The sequence below is a fragment of the Bufo gargarizans genome, chromosome 2 (genome assembly GCF_014858855.1).
Source record: "Bufo gargarizans isolate SCDJY-AF-19 chromosome 2, ASM1485885v1, whole genome shotgun sequence".
NCBI lineage: Eukaryota > Metazoa > Chordata > Amphibia > Anura > Bufonidae > Bufo > Bufo gargarizans.
This window is the reverse complement of record NC_058081.1, coordinates 16,330,790-16,352,702: the sequence shown is the minus strand read 5'-3', so window position 1 is coordinate 16,352,702 and position 21,913 is coordinate 16,330,790. Positions and strand designations below refer to the sequence as shown.

Sequence of the window (21,913 nt, the reverse complement as noted above, 5' to 3'; positions counted from 1 at the left end):
TTGTCCTGGGCTGGCATCGAGTGGGTGCTTACGTACTGTAAGTGTGCCATAATAAGCACTAGTACATGGCAGAACAGCGGGGCATAGAGGTGATGGATACAATGTCAAATCGCCCCCCTTTCACAATTTTTTATATAAAAATAAACATAACAAAAAAAGTTTTGCCATCTCCGAAAGTGTCTAGACTATTAAAATATTTTCCTGCACGGTGTACAGCATAAATAAGAACAATAAAAACATGTGATTCGCCATTTTTTAGTTACCATCCCCCCAAAAAATTTAATGACAAAAGTTTTAGCTGTCAGAAAACAGCAATAAAAAGAAAAAAAATGTTTTCTTCAAAGGTTTTTATTTTAAGTAAGTGAGAGAGGTCTGTTCTCAATCAGTCCACAATATAGTATAAGCCCTGCAGTCAGTGCACAGTCTAGTGCAAGTACTAGCATCCATCAGTCCACAGTCTAGTGTAAATGCTGCAGTCTCAGTCCACAGTCTAGTGTAAATGCTGCAGTCTCAGTCCACAGTCTAGTGCAAGTACTAGCATCCATCAGTCCACAGTATAGTTAAGCCCTGCAGTCTATAAGTCCACAGTCTAGTGTAAACACTGCAGTCTATCAGTCCCCAGTCTAGTGTAAACACTGCAGTCTATAAGTCCACAGTCTAGTGTAAACACTGCAGTCTATCAGTCCACAGTCTAGTGTAAACACTGCAGTCTATCAGCCCACAGTCTAGTGTAAACGCTGCAGTATCAGTCCACATTCTAGTGTAAATGCTGCAGTCTATCAGTCCATAGTCTAGTGTAAACACTGCAGTCTATAAGTCCACAGTCTAGTGTAAACACTGCAGTCTATAAGTCCACAGTCTAGTGTAAGTGCTGCAGTCGATTAGTCCACAGTCTAGTGTAAGCACTGCAGTCTATCAGTCCACAGTCTAGTGTAAGCACTGGAGTCTCAGTCCACAGTCTAGTGTAAACACTGCAGTCTATAAGTCCACAGTCTAGTGTAAACACTGCAGTCTATAAGTCCACAGTCTAGTGTAAGCACTGCAGTCTATCAGTCCACAGTCTAGTGTAAGCACTGGAGTCTCAGTCCACAGTCTAGTGTAAACACTGCAGTCTATAAGTCCACAGTCTAGTGTAAACACTGCAGTCTATAAGTCCACAGTCTAGTGTAAGCACTGCAGTCGATTAGTCCACAGTCTGATATAAGTGCTGCACACAATCAGAGCTCATGCTCTCCAGACAGTACAAGAAGCAGTGAGCTGCTCACCACTACCACAAGTACTGTAACATAAATAAAGCAAGAAACATGCCTCTAGAGCTCAGGAAATGATCGCTCATCCAGGACTGATGCCTTACCTTGTTTGGGCTAAACCATGGGGGGGCTTGCATTCCTAGCCTACCTAATGCCACTTTGCTAATATGGATGGAAAACCATTATGATTTCTTACCTTCCCTTAGATCATGCTGGAGTTCCTCCCGGACTTTCTTCTCATCTATGTCCTCTAGAACAGTTAGGGTCAGCTCAGCTCCATAGGCATATTTAAAGTTTTGAATAATCAGACCAGCGACGTATTCTGGATCTTTCCCAGTCAGTTCATCTTTAGGAATATTTTTATATTCTTTTCTTATTTTCCATTGACTCAGTTTCTTTTTGAAATGCTGGAAACGTGGAACCTTCAGCTTCTTCAGAGCCCTCTCCAGGACCTCCTGTAATGTCAGCCCCATCCTAAGATCGGTGGTTTCTGAAGTGTGATATCACGTCTTCTCTTCCTCTAATCAAAATGAGAAGTGATTTTTATCAATTGGGCAATACTGTCTGTACCTACATAATTTACAAGGAGAAACAAGAATACAGTAATATCTGTACCTACATCATTTACAGGGATAGACAAGGAGGCAGTAATATCTGTACCTTTATCATTTACAGGAAGAGACAGGGAGAAAGTATTATCTGTAACTATATCATTTACAGGGAGAGACAGGGAGAAAGTACTATCTGTAACTATATCATTTACAGAGAGACATGGAATAAAATAAACTTAGGCACTACTTGAGATTTGTTTGAAGTATTGTGTTGATTTTTTTTATTTGGTTTTCATATGCAAGGCAACTTTATCATGTACATGTGATGTTTCGGTCCTACTCGGACCTTTTTCAAACACTAAATGACAAAATACAAGAATTCATATAAGTATCAGAGAATTACAGGAAATGAGAAAACAAGATTATACAACATCCGTCTGTGATTTTATATATATACAGTATATATAGGATGGCCTAGTAGAGTCAAAAGAAGTATTACAGAGCATATGATATTAAGTGGTATGCTGAGTTCAAAAGAGCACTACTGAGGTAGAGTATGAGAGGCAAATGTTGGAATCTTCCTGTAGGGGCTGCATTGTCTTATATATCACATTATGGATAGGTATAAATGAAAATAGAGCTGGTCAAAGACAGCAATAGCCAAAAATGGAGAATGATGACAATAACAAAAACAAAAATAGGACAGAGCATATAAATATGACACAGATATTTTATCCTACAATAATACATGATAAGGTATTAATCTGAACAGGGTATTAATTACACAACATACATTAGATGGTTCACTGTAGATCGAGGTTAAGGATGACAATATTGTGACATATTATGAGATGCTTCCAATTTCACAAATTGACAAATTGAGACCTATTGGATAGACTATACTCTGCTGGGTCCCCTTGATGATGGGAAGAAAGAATGAAACTCACCTAGTTGGGAAGAAATAGAGAATAGTGATTTGAGTGATCTGAAGGTGAATTCTCACCATGTGGTCTCCTGAGGTCTGCTTGTGTTAGGCAGAGTTTATGTTCTGTGTGGACAGGAAGTGTGACAGACAGAAGAAGCTGAAACAAAGGGAGGCCTTTTGGATTCACACACTTCAAACATTAGAACCAAGGGGCCTCAACAGGGATTATGAATTATTGTCCTTTATTTGAATATAGTTTAATGTTTTGATACTTAGATCTTATTAATGTGAATAATTATGTATCTCTGATTTTCAGGCACGTTAATATGACAACCGGATCCCCATCCCCATTGCCATCTCCTGATATCTTTTTCTGAATTGGTCTCTCTCTATATTTCCCTAATTTATCTACTTTACAATAGTCTTTATTTCCTTTCCCTTTTCCATCTATGATCTCCTTTTTCTTCTTCTTCTTTATATTACTCTCACCCTCATTCTCCCCCCATATCTTAGAATATTATATAACAAATGTATAACACCTTGCCCGTTTTCAGTTGCTCCTTCCCTCCCCCTTACATTGCACCTTCACATCACATCTCCAATTGCACTATGCGTTTCACCACTGGAACGTACAGCCAATATTTCCTTATCAGTCCCTATGCGTTCCACAGTAAAACGCATCGGCACTTTCTTCACTAGGCCACAGACGCCCCACGGTGGGGCGCCTCTCCACCACTACACCACCAACATGACCTTTCCTTAACCACTTTATTTCTGCTGTCTTAGCCGATTACAGCCACTTAAAACAAGGAAGATGGTCTTCCTCACTTGTTTTAGTGATGCGTTCCAGCGTGGAACTCATCGCCATCTTAGTTCCCATCAAGTCCCACTTATGGGCGTGCGTTCCACGCTGGAACGCACCACCATCTTTACATGCGTCCCATTGGCACACATAGTTTCCCTACCTCTGTCTGAGGCTTATTTAACAGATTTGGGGATACATAGGATCTCTTTTAAACTCCTACCAGCACCAGTCTGACAATTATTACAATCTAGACTAACTTTTTCACCATGTGTCACCTTCACTTCCTGTCCACACAGTACATAAACTCTGCCTAATACAAGCAGACCTCAGGAGACCACATGGTGAGAATTCACCTTCAAATCACTCAAATCCCTATTCTCTTTTTCTTAGCATGGCAACTAGGCGAGTTTCATTCTTTCTTTCCATCATCAAAGGGACCCGGCAGAGTATAGTCTATCCAATAAGTCTCAATTTGTGAAATTGGATGCATCTCATAATAGGTCACATATTGTCATCCTTCCTTAACCTTGATCTACAGTGAACCATCTAATGTGTGCTGTGTAATTAAACACCCTGTTCAGATTAATACCTTATCATCACGTATTATTGTAGGATCAGCCCAAAACAAATATCTGTGACATATTTATATGCTCTGCCCTACTTTTGTTTTTGTCATCGTTCTCCATTTTTGGCTATTGCTGTCTTTGACCAGCTCTATTTTAATTTATACTTTTCCATAATGTGATATATATAAGACAATGCAGCCCCTACAGGAAGATTCCAACATCTGCCTCTTATACTCTACCTCCGTAGTGCTCTTTTGAACTTGGCATACCACTTATTATCATATGCTCTCCTCACTTTAAGCTATGCAAATTATTCAGGTGCCAGCGTTTTCCCCTGGATCCTGGGGTCAAAACACATTCCAAATAAATGTAACACAGCACTCCTTAGATAAAAGTGAAAACATACAAAATGTATTCAACACATTTTGATACAGGCAACATTTCAGCTCTCTCACAGAGCCACTATCAAGCCACTTGGCTTGATAATGGTTCTGTAAGAGAGCTGAAATGTTGCCTGTATCAACATGTGTTGAATACATTTTGTATTTTTTCACTTTTTATCTAAGGAGTGCTGTGTTACATTTATTTGGATTGTGTTTGGACCCCAGGACCCAGGGGAAAATGCTGGCACCTGAATAATTTGCATCGCTTAAAGTGAGGAGTGCTGCCCTGCCATCTTTTGGAGATATTTATGTATATATATACACTCACCTAAAGAATTATTAGGAACACCATACTAATGCGGTGTTGGACCCCCTTTTGCCTTCAGAACTGCCTTAATTCTATGTGGCATTGATTCAACAAGGTGCTGATAGCATTCTTTAGAAATGTTGGCCCATATTGATAGGATAGCATCTTGCAGTTGATGGAGATTTGAGGGATGCACATCCAGGGCACGAAGCTCCCGTTCCACCACATCCCAAAGATGCTCTATTGGGTTGAGATCTGGTGACTGTTGGGGCCATTTTAGTACAGTGAACTCATTGTCATGTTCAAGAAACCAATTAGAAATGATTCGAGCTTTGTGACATGGTGCATTATCCTGCTGGAAGTAGCCATCAGAGGATGGGTACATGGTGGTCATGAAGGGATGGACATGGTCAGAAACAATGCTCAGGCAGCCAGTGGCATTTAAACGATGGCCAATTGGCACTAAGAGGCCTAAAGTGTGCCCAGGAAACATCCCCCACACCATTACACCACCACCACCAGCCTGCACAGTGGTAACAAGGCATGATGGATACATGTTCTCATTCTGTTTACGCCAAATTCGGACTCTACCATTTGAATGTCTCAACAGAAATCGAGACTCATCAGACCAGGCAACATTTTTCCAGTCTTCAACAGTCCAATTTTGGTGAGCTCGTGCAAATTGTAGCCTCTTTTTCCTATTTGTAGTGGAGATGAGTGGTACACGGTGGGGTCTTCTGCTGTTGTAGCCCATCCGCCTCAAGGTTGTGCGTGTTGTGGCTTCACAAATGCTTTGCTGCATACCTCGGTTGTAACGAGTGGTTATTTCAGTCGACGTTGCTCTTCTATCAGCTTGAATCAGTCGGCCCATTTTCCTCTGACCTCTAGCATCAACAAGGCATTTTCGCCCACAGGACTGCCGCATACTGGATGTTTTTCCCTTTTCAGACCATTCTTTTTAAACCCTAGAAATGGTTGTGCGTGAAAATCCCAGTAACTGAGCAGATCGTGAAATACTCAGACCGGCCCGTCTGGCACCAACAACCATGCCACGCTCAAAATTGCTTAAATCACCTTTCTTTCCCATTCTGACATTCAGTTTGGAGTTCAGGAGATTGTCTTGACCAGGATCACAACCCTACATGCATTGAAGCAACTGCCATGTGATTGGTTGACTAGATAATCGCATTAATGAGAAATAGAACAGGTGTTCCTAATAATTCTTTAGGTGAGTGTGTGTATATATATATATATATATATATATATATATATATATATATATATATATATAATGATCACAGGTCGGCACTGCTTGTTTGAAGTCACGGTGCACGAGTCTATGGGATGGCGTCCCGATGTAAAATTTGTAGAAAAGACCGGCACTCGCTGTAGATGAATCTTTGTATTTATTCAGTCACATATACAGGCAATAAGTGACGCGTTTCGGTGCTACCGCACCTTCATCAGACTTATCATCATACAAGGAACATCTCATGTTTAAATAGAGCGCCCAAACACAGGGAAATGACATCACACAGAAAACCACACCCACCAGTGTTAAATCAAAAGCATATGAACAAAACGAAAACACACTTTATAGTGACATTTCTCTGAATTCACTTTATGTTATTCCTTCCTTCTTCTTTCCTTAGGTCCGCTGTAAAAAATGTATAAGAATATATAAGAAAAAAAATCTATTTTATTTTCCTTTTCAAAAAGATATTTTTTTTTTCCCCAAAAAATTTTGTCTTTAAAAAAAAAAAAATTCTGTTGCACAATTATATTATTAATAAAGATTATTATTACTTATTTTCCAAAAGTGAGATTTTGGAAATTTTTATCAAGAAAAAATTATATTTCATTAGTATTTTTAACAGGGTGATCTATCAAAGGAAGTTTTGTACATTATATTCACGGTTAAGTCCGCGGGGCTCAATCGTTTGTAGTCGGTGTATCCAATAAGCCTCCCTTTGAAGCAATAATTTATTTCTATCCCCACCTCGGCGTGGAAGGGGTACACTTTCAATGATCTGATAACGCAACTGTGCCACTGTGTGTCTATGTTCGTGGAAGTGAGATGGTACAGGAAATAATACATTTTGCTTTCTAATGGTAGATTTATGGTTACTTAATCTATCTTTCATCCTCGTGGAAGTTTCACCCACGTACAATAGACCACAGGGGCACTTCAAGATGTATATAACGAAGCGTCTGTCACATGCAAAAAAGACTTTCATAGGGGTCACCCCATTTACCAAATTGTCTCCCTCATATTTACGTGACACTGAGCATTTTTTACAGGAAATCAAATCCTTGAACTCAGACAAAGATGATATACTTGTTACCTTTGATGTATGTAATTTATACACATCCATATCACATGAGAAAGGTTTGAAAGCAATTCATATACTTTTACAATCAAGTCACTATAAAAATGCAGAACGCCAATTTTTTATGACGTTATTGAGGATTGTTCTTGAACAAAATTACTTTTTATTTCAGGATTCTTTTTATCAGCAGCGGCGTGGGACTGCAATGGGATCAAACGTCGCACCGCCATATGCAAATTGCTACATAGCGCAATTTGAGACAGAATTTGTCTATACTAATGATCTTTACCCAAAAAATTGCAAATTTTGGCATTGCTTTATACACAACATTTTTTGCGTGTGGCGTGGCGACGTTCGATCCCTTCAACAATTCACTCTTCACCTCAATTCCGTCAGGCCTGAATTCACTCTGCATTTTGACGTACATAGAATTTCATTCCTGGACACGTGGGTAATTAAGGGAGACACGGGTGGGATATACACGGATTTATTTACAAAAAGCACAGATAGGAACAGTTTACTTATCTACACGAGCAACCATCCAGCAGCTACAAAAAAATCTCTCCCCTACTCCCAGTTTCAGAGGGTTAAACGCATAGTGGGCGAGACTGAATTATGCAAGGTTAGACTAGATGAGATGACTCAGAAATGTAGGGAGAGAGGCTATCCCGATCATTACTACAGGAACAAGGAACAGAGTTGATGTAATACAGCAGGATAAACCTTTGAAACAACCACGGATCCCACTTGTAGTCAAGTATCATCCATGGACCCAGAGATTGAGAGGGATAATAAATAAACACTGGCATGTGGTATCAAGATCTTACCCACAAGTGGTGGAATTTAGACAACCACCCATGATGTGCTTTAAAAGAGCTAGCAACATACGTGATAGGATAGTACGGGCAGATATTGGCAGCAATAGAACTGGACCTATACAGAGAGTACTGGCTACCCCTAAAATGGGAACTTTTCCCTGTTTAAACTGTGTACACTGTTCCAGCGCAATTAAGGGCACACATTTTGCACACCCACAATCTGATGAACGCATACCTATTAAAGTCTTTTTTACATGTGACAGACGCTTCGTTATATACATCTTGAAGTGCCCCTGTGGTCTATTGTACGTGGGTGAAACTTCCACGAGGATGAAAGATAGATTAAGTAACCATAAATCTACCATTAGAAAGCAAAATGTATTATTTCCTGTACCATCTCACTTTCACGAACATAGACACACAGTGGCACAGTTGCGTTATCAGATTATTGAAAGTGTACCCCTTCCACGTCGGGGTGGAGATAGAAATAAATTATTGCTTCAAAGGGAGGCTTATTGGATACACCGACTACAAATGATTGAGCCCCGCGGACTTAACCGTGAATATAATGTACAAAGCTTCCTTTGATAGATCACCCTGTTAAAAATACTAATGAAATATAATTTTTTCTTGATAAAAATTTCCAAAATCTCACTTTTGGAAAATAAGTAATAATAATCTTTATTAATATTATAATTGTGTAACTGAATTTTTTTTTTGAAAGACAAAAGTTTTTGGGGAAAAACAAAAATATCTTTTGGAAAAGGAAAATAAAATAGATTTTTTTTCTTATATATTCTTAAACATTTTTTACAGCGGACCTAAGGAAAGAAGAAGGAAGGAATAACAAAGTGAATTCAGAGAAATGTCACTATAAAGTGTGTTTTCGTTTTGTTCATATGCTTTTGATTTAACACTGGTGGGTGTGGTTTTCTGTGTGATGTAATTTCCCTGTGTTTGGGCGCTCTATTTAAACATGAGATGTTCCTTGTATGATAACAAGTCTGATGAAGGTGCGGTAGCACCGAAACGCGTCACTTATTTCCTGTATATGTGACTGAATAAATACAAAGATTCATTTACAGGGAGTGCCGGTCTTTTCTACTAATTATATATATATATAAATATATATATATATATATATATATATATATATATATAGTAGAAAACGGACAGCACATCCAGTAGAAAATCGTGATTTAATAACCCATGTGGGACAGTGAACCAACGTTTCGGCTCGGACACAGAGCCTTTCTCAAGCATATATATACACACAGTGAGATTTTGCAAGTTCTCCCACTTAGAAATCATGGAGGGGTCTGAAATTTACATTGTAGGTGCATTCACAGTCTGAGACAGAATAAAAATAAAAATAAAATATTCGGGAAATCACATTCTATGATTTTTATTTATTTTTTTAAGAATGTATTTGTCTTGCACTGCTGAACATTAGTATTTGAACACCTGAGAAAATCAGTGTTAATATTTGGTACTGAAGCCTTTGTTTGCAGTTACATAGGTCAGACGTTTCCTGTAGTTCTTGACCAGGTTTGCACAAACTACAACAGGGATTTTGGCCCACTCCGCCACACAGATCTCCTCTATATCTGTCAGGTTTCGGGGCTGTCGCTGAGCTAGGCCACTCCAGAACCTTGATATGCTTCTTACGGAGCCACTCCTTGGTTATCCTGGCTGTGTGTTTTGGGTCATTGTCATGTTGGAAGACCCAGCCACGACCCATCTTCAATCCTCTGACTGAGAGAAGGAGGTTGTTGCTCAAAATCTCACAATAAATGGCCCCATTCATCCTCTCCTTAATACAGTGCAGTCGTCCTGTCCCCTTTGCAGAAAAGCACCCCCAAAGCATGATGTTACCACCCCCATACTTTACAGTAGGGATGGTGTTCTTGGGATGCAACTCATCCTCTTTTTCCTCCAAACACGACGAGTGAAGTTTAGACCAAAAAGTTATACTTTGGTTTCATTTGACCACATGACTTTCTCCCATGCCTCCTCTGGATCATGGTCATTAGCAAACTTCAGACGGGCCTGTAAATGTGATGACTTGAGCAGGGGAACCTTCCCTGCAATGCATGATTTGAAACCATGACGGCGTAGTGTTCTACCGACAGTGACCTTTGAAAATATCCTAGCTCTCTTCATGTCATTGACCAGCTCCTCCCTTGAAGTTCTGGGCTGATTCCTCACGTTTCTCATCATCAGTGATACCCCACGAGGTGAGATCTTGCATGGAGCCCCAGTCTGAGGGAGACTGACAGTCATCTTTAGCCTCTTCCATTTTCTAACAATTTCTCCAACAGTTGATCTATTTTCACCAAGCTGCTTGGAAATTGCCCCGTAGCCCTTTCCAGCCTTGTGGAGGTCCACAATGTTGTCTCTGGTGTCTTTTGACAACTCTTTGGTCTTGCCCATAGTATTTGGCGTCTGACTGACTGTGGGGTGGACAGGTGTCTTTAAAGAGCTCAGACAGGTGCTACTAAGTTAGATTAATGAGTGCAGTAAAGGTGGACTTTTTAAAGGCACAGTAACAGGTCTTTGAGAGCCAGAATTCTTGCTGTTTCTCAGGTGTTCAAATACTTATGTTCAGCAGTGCAAGATTTTTTATTCTGTCTCTCAGAGTGGGAATGCACCTACAATGTGAATTTCAGACCCCTCCATGATTTATAAGTGGAAGAACTTGCAAAATCGCAGGGTGTTCAAATACTTCTGTTCCTCACTGTATATATATATATATATATATATATATATATATATATATATATAGACAGACATAATATAATCATGTTTTCTCATTTCCTGTAATTCTCTGATACTTATATGAACTCTTGAAGAAAACAGAAGTATTGAGCAGCTCTCACCTGCCAGGGATTCCACTGGTATAGCACGGAACAGCTCCTTCACCCGAATCAGGAGAAATACGGAAGTATAGAGGAAAAGAGATTTTGTCCAGCTTGTACTTGTGGTAATCCAAGGCTTCTTTATTGAAAATTCAGTATAAAATCCAGGTACAGAAAGCAGAGTCTACATGTTTCGGGCACAATGCAATCTTAGCCCTTACTGTCATGAGTAAGGGCTAAGATTGCATTGTCCCCTAAACATGTAGACTCTGCTTTCTGTACCTGGATTTTATACTGAATTTTCAATAAAGAAGCCTTGGATTACCACAAGTACAAGCTGGACAAAATCTCATTTCCTTTATATGAACTCTTGTATTTTGTAATATAGTGTTTGAAAAAGGGCCAAGTAGGACCGAAACGTCACATGTACATAATAGTTGCCTTGCATATGAAAACTGAATAAATAAAAAAATCAACACAATACTTCAAACAGATCTCAAGAAGTGCCTAAGTTTATTTTATTCTCTGTCTTCTACGGGGTTGAAACCCCACAACTAGAGCACCCAATTAACAGGACACTAGTGCCACATTCTACCAAAATCATTTACAGGGACAGTACTATTTGTACTTACATAATTTACAGGGAGAGACAGGGAGGCAGTACTATCTGTGCCTACATTATTTACAGGGAGAGACAGGGAGGAAGTAATATCTGTACCTACATCATGGACAGGGAGACAGTACTATTTGTACCTACATCATTTAGAGAGCGAGAGACAGGGAGACAATACTATCTGTACCTTCATCATTTACAGGGAGAGACAGGGAGGCAGTACTATCTGTACCTACATCATTTACAGAGAGACAGGAAAACAGTACTATTTGCACTTACATCATTTACAGGGAGAGACAGGAAGGCAGTACTATCTGTACCTACATCATTTACAGGGAGAGACAGGGAGGCAGAACTATCTGTACCTACATCATTTACAGGGAGAGACAGGAAGGCAGTACTATCTGTACCTACATCATTTACAGGGAGAGACAGGGTGGCAGTACTATCTGTACCTATATTGTGTACAGGGAGAGACAGGGAGGCAGTAATATCTGTACCTACTATACATCATTTACAGAGAGATACAAGGAGATAGTACTATTTGTACATATATAATTTACAGGAAGAGACAGGGAGGCAGTGCCATCTGTACCTACATCATATATAGGGAAAGACAGGGAGGAAGTACTATCTGTAATTACATTTTTTACAGGTTGAAAAATGTCCCAAGCTATTCGCCGGCGAACATATGCGATGTTTGGTCCGCCCCCTATACGTCATCATTGAGCGAACTTTGACCCTGTACCTCACAGTCAGCAGACACATTCCAGCCAATCAGCATACCCTCCCTCCCACCTCCTAAAAAAAAGCAAGGACGGCAGCCCTCTTAGATTCATTCTGAAGCTGCAGTGTTAGTTAGAGCAGGTAGAGTGCTGCTGCTGCTGAATGAATAGGGAAAGCATTAGTGTTCTGTGTCCACTCCAGTCCTCAAAGACTCATCTGCTGTAAGGACAGCGTCCTGACAGCACCCCAAAAAGCCCTTTTTAGGGCTGGTACATCAGTCTGCTTTTATTATTATTTTTTATATATATATATTGCAGTTGCCTGCCCGTGTGTGAGAGGCCACAGGCCCACAGACTGTACTGTGTGCACACCACTCATATAGGGTGGCACAGCACCTTGCTGTTAAAAAATGCATTTAATTTTTCCTCTGTAATATAATTGCAGTTGCCTGCCAATGATTTTCAGGCCCACAGACTGTACTGTGCCCACTGCCCACCACTCATATAGGGTGGCACAGTACCTTGCACGCATAGTACCACTAATCTAAAAAAAAAATGACAGGCAGAGGCAGGCCACCCCGCAGGGGCCGTCGTGGTCGTGGTGCTGTGATTTCCTTTGACCGTAGAATAATGCCCAGTGTTCAGAGGCCATGTACCCTGAACTCGGAAAATTCGGAGGACATAGTTGACTGGCTTACACAGGACACCCAATCTTCTACAGCTTCCGCTCGGAACCTTGACGCACCATCCTCCTCCAGCTCAGCTTCGGGCACCAAGTTACCACTCGCCCGCCTGCCGCCACCACCATCACTAGCACCACAGCTACCACAGCCGCTTCACCTGATCTGTCAGAGGAGATATTTACACATCAGTTGGAAGAAATTAGTGATGCGCAACCATTATTGCCAGAGGATGTAGATAACAGGGATATGTCTCAGTCAGACAGCATTACACGGATGGACGTACGGTGTGATGATGATGATGTTGTACCTGCTGCTGCTTTCTTTACTGAGTTGTCAGATACAAGTGAAGCGGTTGATGATGACGATGTGTAACATCCCAGAGTATGTCACTAAACTCTGTCTCCCTGCTACAACATGTCAGGTATATATGTATTGTCATCTTGTGTAATCTAACATTGCATTTCCCTGTATATATACACAATTTAGGCCTGTTTCATATATCATGCTGTAATTTCCCTGTACACCAGCAGGTGGCGGCAATGTGTGATCAGGTATTTAGCCAGTTTAGTATACCTAGACTGGAATAGTTTATTCCAATCTAGTCTCCCCTGTTTGAGCAGACGTGGGCTGGTCCCATGTCCTGTCTCATGAGGAGGAGAAGGAAGTTAGTCAGTGTACCAGCCACCCCTGCCAGGGGCAGGCTGTGTTGGTAGGAGCTCCCAACTACAGGGATCACAACCTAGGATCCAGCCTCGGCTGAGGCCAAGGATCCATCTTCCCAGCCTGAGTCATCTACCTCAGCTGGTGACAAGCAAGCAACCCTCCAGAACTACAGATCTCCAGGAAAACATCATTCCCTGCGAGCAGTCCTGTGAGTACTTATCCAGAGTCCAGGAGAAGCCAAATTCATCCTCAGCTAGTCAGGCCCATATCAAGCAGAAGACAGACAGAGCAGAAGATAGATACCTGCCGGATTCTCTAGGCATATGACAAGAAGCAGAATATATGTAGATTCCTGCCTATGTTGCCAATACCTGCTGTGACCCAAGACTATTGCTGTAACTCGTATGGATTTCTGTTGCCATTAAGTAAAGACAAGTTGGATTATATCTCCTGTCTGGATCTCAATCATTCCTCAATTACTCCTACTGACAACACCGTTGACACTACCATACCTGCTTTACAGAGACATTATCCCCCTCTGGCCTTCCTCACCTGGTACGTGAGTTATAACATCTTAAAGGGCCCTGCTACAGTACCTGCGCAAGCTGCAATTGGCGTCACAAACTACTACACATATATCCTGACCCACTGCATAGCTGACCCACTGTACCAGTGTCCTGCTAATTGCCTGCTCCGTGGATGTGACGTGGGTGCCTGCTCGAAGAGAAGAAGAACAGGGGGAAAGTTCAGATGGGGAGACAGAGAGGAGGAGGAGACGAGTTGGAAGCAGGGGGAGGTCGTCGCAAGGAGCTAGTGGCACAGTCAGACAGCATGCATCGGCACCCGGGGTCAGCCAGACAGCACGCCTATCAACGCATGCTGTTGCCACCACCAGAATGCAGTCATTGCAAAGCTCAGCAGTGTGGCTTTTTTTTTTGTGGGTCTGCCTCTGATAACAGCGATGCCATTTGCAACCTGTGCCAAAATAAATTGAGTCGTGGAAAATCCAACACCCACCTAGGTACAACTGCTTTGCGAAAGCACACGATCTCACATCATAAACGCCTATGGGATCAACAAATGATGAGTACAAGCAGCACACAAACTCAAAGCCACCATCCTCCTCCTGGTCCAGCATCTTCAGCCACGTCAACCACTGCTGTCCTCCTTGCCCCCTCTCAACCACCCGCCACTCTGCCTCTCACCTTCAGCAGTTCCTGCTCATCTGCCAACAGTCAGGTGTCTGTCAAGGAAATGTTTGAGCGTAAGAAGCCAATGTCACAGAGTCACCCCCTTGCCCGGCCTCTGACAGCTGGCTTGTCGGAACTCTTAGCCCGCCAGCTTTTACCATACAAGCTGGTGGAGTCTGAGGCCTTCAAAAAATTTGTAGCTATTGGGACACCGCAGTGGAAGGTACCCGGCCGAATTTTTTTTACCACAAAAGGCAATACCCAACCTGTACTCTATTTTGGAAAAGGAAGTCATGGCATGTCTGGCACACAGTGTTGGGGCAAGATTCCATCTGACCACTGATACCTGGTCTGCAAAGCACGGTCAGGGCAGGTATACCATATACACTGCGCATTGGGTAAACCTGCTGACGGCTGCCAAGCATGGAATGCGTGGCTCTGCAGAGGAGTTGGTGACACCGCCACGACTTGCAGGCAGGCCTACTGCCACCTCCTTTACTTCTCCTACTCCATCCTCTTTGCTAACCTCCTCGGCTGAGTCCTCTTTTGCTGCCATCTTGTCGTTGACTTGCCTGAAAGCAGAGAGTCACACTGGACTAGCACTCCTGTCCGCCCTGAATGCACAGGTGGATCAGTGGCTGAACCTGCACCAACTGGAGATCGGCAAAGTGGTGTGTGACAACGGAAGCAATTTGTTGGCGGCATTGAATTTGGACAAGTCGACACATTTGCCGTGCATGGCACATGTGTTGAATCTGATCGTACAACGCTGTGTGCATAAGTACTCAGGCTTACAGAACGTCCTCAAGCAGGCCAGGAAGGTGTGTGGCCATTTCAGGCATTACAACACGGCCATGGAACACTTTTCCGATATTCAGCGGCAAAACAACATGCCAGTGAGGCACTTGATTTGCGACAGCCCGACACGTTGGAATTCAACACTCCTAATGTTCGACCGCCTGCTCCAACAAGAAAAAGTCGTCAACAAGTATTTGTATGACCGGGATGCTAGGACAGCCTCTGCAGAGCTGGGTATTTTTTTTCCACGTTACTGGACGCTCATATGCAATGACTGTAGGCTCATGCGTCCTTTTGAGGAGGTGACCAACCTAGTCAGTCGCACCGAAGGCACCATCAGCGACATCATCCCATTTGTTTTCTTCCTGGAGCGTGCCCTGCGAAGAGTGCTGTATCAGGCCGTAGATTAGCGTGAAGAGGAAGAGTTGTGGTCACCATCACCACCAGAAACAGCCTTATCATCATCGCTTGCCGGAGCTGCGGCAACGCTGGAAGAGGAGTATGAGTAAGAGGATTCAGAGGAGGAATTTGGCTTTGAGGAGGAGGAAAACCAACCACAGCATACATCCCAGGGTGCTCGTTTTCACCTATCTGGGACCCGTAGTGTTGTACGTGGCTGAGGGGAAGAACAGCCCTTCAATGAGATCAGTGAGGACGAGGAACAGGACATGAGGAGCTCGACATCCAACCTTGTGCAAATGGGGTCTTTCATGCTGTCATGCCTGTTGAGGGACCCTCGTATAAAAAGGCTGAAGGAGAACGACCTGTACTGGGTGGCCACGCTACCAGACCCCCGGTATAAGCAGAAAGTGGCTGAAATGTTACAGAATTACCGGAAGTCGGAAAGGATGCAGCAGAAATCTAACAGGGGAAGAGGTGAAAGTAATCCTCCTCCTACCACGACCATGCCGGCAAGGACAGGACGCTTTACAGACGTGTTGTTGATGGAGGACATGCAGAGCTTTTAAGTCCTACACATCGCCACAGCCCTTCGGGGTCCACCCTCAGAGAACGACTCGACCGACAGGTAGCAGACTACCTCGCCTTAACTGCAGATATCGACACTCTGAGGAGCGATGAACCCCTTGACTACTAGGTGTGCAGGCTTGACCTGTGGCCTGAGCTATCCCAATTTGCAATAGAACTCCTGGCCTGCCCCGCTTCAAGTGTCCTGTCAGAAAGGACCTTCAGCGCAGCAGGAGGTATTGTCACTGATAAGAGAAGTCGCCTAGGTAAAAAAAGTCTAAATTACCTCACCTTTATTAAGATGAATGAGGCATGGATCCCGAAGGGACTGACAGTGGGGGATGCATTTGACTAAAAAAGGCCTGATGAGATGCCTTGAGCTAAAAATGGTCCACACGCTGCTGTATTTAATCTCTTCATGCAGGATGACTTGTGTGACTTATCCGCCACCAACTAGGGTTCATGCCGCAATGTTTTAGGGCACTTTCTGCCTGGAAAACAATACCTAATTTTTCAGGCATGTGTACATGCCTAATCTTTCTGGCCTCTGGTGCTGCACTGTGGCTGCAAAAAAAAGGCACATACATGTGTCAATTTTAGAGTTGAGCGAACACCTGGATGTTCGGGTTCGAGAAGTTCGGCCGAACTTCCCGAAAATGTTCGGGTTCGGGATCCGAACCCGATCCGAACTTCGTCCCGAACCCGAACCCCATTGAAGTCAATGGGGACCCGAACCTTTCGGCACTAAAAAGGCTGCAAAACAGCCCAGGAAAGGGCTAGAGGGCTGCAAAAGGCAGCAACATGTAGGTAAATCCCCTGCAAACAAATGTGGATAGGGAAATGAATTAAAATAAAAATTAAATAAATAAAAATTACCTAAATCAATTGGAGAGAGGTCCCATAGCAGAGAATCTGGCTTCCCGTCACCCACCACTGGAACAGTCCATTTTCATAAATTTAGGCCCCGGAACCCAGGCAGAGGAGAGGGGTCCCGTAACAGAGAATCTGGCTTCATGTCAGCAGAGAATTAGTCTGCATGTCATAGCAGAGAATCAGGCTTCACGTCACCCAACATTGGAACAGTCCATTGGCATATATTTAGGCCCAGCACCCAGGCAGAGGAGAGAGGTCCCGTAACAGACAATCTGGCTTCATGTCAGCAGAGAATCATTCTTCATGTCATAGCAGAGAATCAGGCTTCACGTCACCCACCACTGTAAGAGTCCATTTTCATAAATTTAGGCCCAGCACCCAGGCAGAGGAGAGAGGTCCCGTAACAGAGGATCTGGCTTCATGTCAGCAGAGAATTAGTCTGCATGTCATAGCAGAGAATGAGGCTTCATGTCAGCCACCACTGCAACAGTCCATTGGCATATATTTAGGCCCAGCACACAGGCAGGAGGAGAGAGGTCCCGTAACAGACAATCTGGCTTCATGTCAGCAGAGAATCAGTCTGCATGTCATAGCAGAGAATCAGGCTTCACGTCACCCACCACTGCAACAGTCCATTGTCATAAATTTAGGCCCAGCACCCAGGCAGAGGAGAGAGGTCCCGTAACAGAGGATCTGACTTCATGTCAGCAGAGAATTAGTCTGCATGTCATAGCAGAGAATGAGGCTTCACGTCAGCCACCACTGCAACAGTCCATTGGCATATATTTAGGCCCAGCACCCAGGCAGAGGAGAGAGGTCCCGTAACAGAGGATCTGGCTTCATGTCAGCAGAGAATCAGTCTTCATGTCATAGCAGAGAATCAGGCTTCACGTCACCCACCACTGCAACAGTCCATTTTCATAAGTTTAGGCCAAGCACCCAGGCAGAGGAGAGAGGTCCCGTAACAGACAATCTGGCTTCATGTCAGCAGAGAATTAGTCTGCATGTCATAGCAGAGAATGAGGCTTCAAGTCAGCCACCACTGCAACAGTCCATTGGCATATATTTAGGCCCAGCACCCAGGCAGAGGAGAGAGGTCCCGTAAAAGACAATCTGGCTTCATGTCAGCAGAGAATCAGTCTTCATATCATAGCAGAGAATCAGGCTTCACGTCACCCACCACTGTAAGAGTCCATTTTCATAAATTTAGACCCAGCACCCGTAACAGAGGATCTGGCTTCATGTCAGCAGAGAATCATTCTGCATGTCATAGCAGAGAATCAGGCTTCACGTCACCCAACATTGGAACAGTCCATTGGCATATATCTAGGCCCCGGCACCCAGACAGAGGAGAGGTTCATTCAACTTTGGGTAGCCTCGCAATATAATGGTAAAATGAAAATAAAAATAGGATTGAATGAGGAAGTGCCCTGGAGTCCAATAATATATGGTTAAGGGGAGGTAGTTAATGTCTAATCTGGACAAGGGACGGACAGATCCTGTGGGATCCATGCCTGGTTCATTTTTATGAACGTCAGCTTGTCCACATTGGCTGTAGACAGGCGGCTGCGTTTGTCTGTAATGACGCCCCCTGCCGTGCTGAATACACGTTCAGACAAAACGCTGGCCGCCGGGCAGGCCAGCACCTCCAAGGCATAAAAGGCTAGCTCTGGCCACGTGGACAATTTAGAGACCCAGAAGTTGAATGGGGCCGAACCATCAGTCAGTACGTGGAGGGGTGTGCACATGTACTGTTCCACCATGTTAGTGAAATGTTGCCTCCTGCTAACACGTTGCGTATCAGGTGGTGGTGCAGTTAGCTGTGGCGTGTTGACAAAAGTTTTCCACATCTCTGCCATGCTAACCCTGCCCTCAAAGGAGCTGGCATTGACACAGCTGCCTTGGCGACCTCTTGCTCCTCCTCTGCCTTGGCCTTGGGCTTCCACTTGTTCCCCTGTGACATTTGGGAATGCTCTCAGTAGCGCGTCTACCAACGTGCGCTTGTACTCGCGCATCTTCCTATCACGCTCCAGTGCAGGAAGTAAGGTGGGCACATTGTCTTTGTAGCGTGGATCCAGCAGGGTGGCAACCCAGTAGTCCGCACAGGTTAAAATGTGGGCAACTCTGCTGTCGTTGTGCAGGCACTGCAGCATGTAGTCGCTCATGTGTGCCAGGCTGCCCAGGGTTAAGGACAAGCTGTCCTCTGTGGGAGGTGTATCGTCATCGTCCTGCCTTTCCCCCCAGCCACGCACCAGTGATGGACCCGAGCTGCGTTGGGTGCCACCCCGCTGTGACCATGCTTCATCCTCATCCTCCTCCACCTCCTCCTCATCCTCGTCCTCCTCGTCCTCCAGTAGTGGGTCCTGGCTGGCCACATTTGTACCTGGCCTCTGCTGTTGCCAAAAACTTCCCTCTGAGTCACTTCGAAGAGACTGGCCTGAAAGTGCTAAAAATGACCCCTCTTCCTCCTCCTCCTCCTCCTCCTCCTCCTCCTGGGCCACCTCCTCTTGCATCATCGCCCTAAGTGTTTTCTCAAGGAGACATAGAAGTGGTATTGTAACGCTGATAACGGCGTCATCGCCACTGGCCATGTTGGTGGAGTACTCGAAACAGCGCAACAGGGCACACAGGTCTCGCATGGAGGCCCAGTCATTGGTGGTGAAGTGGTGCTGTTCTGTAGTGCGACTGACCCGTGCGTGCTGCAGCTGAAACTCCACTATGGCCTGCTGCTGCTCGCACAGTCTGTCCAGCATGTGCAAGGTGGAGTTCCACCTGGTGGGCACGTCGCATATGAGGCGGTGAGCGGGAAGGCCGAAGTTACGCTGTAGCGCAGACAGGCGAGCAGCAGCAGGATGTGAACGCCGGAAGCGCGAACAGACGGCCCGCACTTTATGCAGCAGCTCTGACATGTCGGGGTAGTTGTGAATGAACTTCTGCACCACCAAATTCAGCACATGCGCCAAGCAAGGGATGTGCGTCAAATTGGCTAGTCCCAGAGCTGCAACAAGATTTCGCCCATTATCACACACCACCAGGCCGGGCTTGAGGCTCACCGGCAGCAACCACTCGTCGGTCTGTTGTTCTATACCCCGCCACAACTCCTGTGCGGTGTGGGGCCTGTCCCCCAAACATATGAGTTTCAGAATGGCCTGCTGACGTTTACCCCGGGCTGTGCTGAAGTTGGTGGTGAAGGTGTGTGGCTGACTGGATGAGCAGGTGGAAGAAGAGGAGGAGGAAGCCGAGAAGGAGGAGGTGGCAACAGGAGGCAAAGAATGTTGCCCTGCGATCCTTGGCGGCGGAAGGACGTGCGCCAAACAGCTCTCCGCCTGGGGCCCAGCTGCCACTACATTTACCCAGTGTGCAGTTAGGGAGATATAGCGTCCCTGGCCGTGCTTACTGGTCCACGTATCTGTGGTTAGGTGGACCTTGCCACAGATGGCGTTGCGCATTGCACACTTGATTTTATCGGATACTTGGTTGTGCAGGGAAGGCACGGCTCTCTTGGAGAAGTAGTGGCGGCTGGGAACAACATACTGTGGGACAGCAAGCGACATGAGCTGTTTGAAGCTGTCTGTGTCCACCAGCCTAAATGACAGCATTTCATAGGCCAGTAGTTTAGAAATGCTGGCATTCAGGGCCAGGGATCGAGGGTGGCTAGGTGGGAATTTACGCTTTCTCTCAAATGTTTGTGAGATGGAGAGCTGAACGCTGCCGTGTGACATGGTTGAGACGCTTGGTGACGGAGGTGGTGGTGGTGGTGTTGGTGGTACATCCCCTGTTTGCTGGGCGGCAGGTGCCAACGTTCCTCCAGAGGCGGAGGAAGAGGCCGAGGCGGCAGCAGCAGAAGAGGCCGAGGCGGCAGCAGCAGAAGAGGTAGCAGGGGGAGCCTGAGTGACTTCCTTGGTTTTAAGGTGTTTACTCCACTGCAGTTCATGCTTTGCATGCAGGTGCCTGGTCATGCAGGTTGTGCTAAGGTTCAGAACGTTAATGCCTCGCTTCAGGCTCTGATGGCACAGCGTGCAAACCACTCGGGTCTTGTCGTCAGCACATTGTTTGAAGAAGTGCCATGCCAGGGAACTCCTTGAAGCTGCCTTTGGGGTGCTCGGTCCCAGATGGCGGCGGGCAGTAGCAGGCGGAGTCTCTTGGCGGCGGGTGTTCTGCTTTTGCCCACTGCTCCCTCTTTTGCTACGCTGTTGGCTCGGTCTCACCACTGCCTCTTCCTCCGAACTGTGAAAGTCAGTGGCACGACCTTCATTCCATGTGGGGTCTAGGACCTCATCATCCCCTGCATCGTCTTCCACCCAGTCTTGATCCCTGACCTCCTGTTCAGTCTGCACACTGCAGAAAGACGCAGCAGTTGGCACCTGTGTTTCATCATCATCAGAGACATGCTGAGGTGGTATTCCCATGTCCTCATCATCAGGAAACATAAGTGGTTGTGCGTCAGTGCATTCTATATCTTTCACCGCTGGGGAAGGGCTAGGTGGATGCCCTTGGGAAACCCTGCCAGCAGAGTCTTCAAACAGCATAAGAGACTAACAGCATAACTTGAGGCTGAGACAGTTTCCCTGGTATGCATGGGGGTGATGTGACAGACTGATGGGGTTGG

General features: G+C 44.8%; 1 protein-coding gene across 1 annotated transcript in view; it reads right to left on the bottom strand.

The window, feature by feature from the left end:
* Positions 1-21,913, bottom strand: part of LOC122927086 — a 640,428-nt gene that overhangs the window by 594,468 nt on the left and 24,047 nt on the right. Inside the window, exon 2 of the mRNA XM_044278664.1 lies at positions 1,447-1,770. Within this exon, the coding sequence (XP_044134599.1) occupies positions 1,447-1,723 (277 nt within the window). The 5' untranslated portion in view covers positions 1,724-1,770. The remainder of the gene's footprint in view (positions 1-1,446; positions 1,771-21,913) is intronic.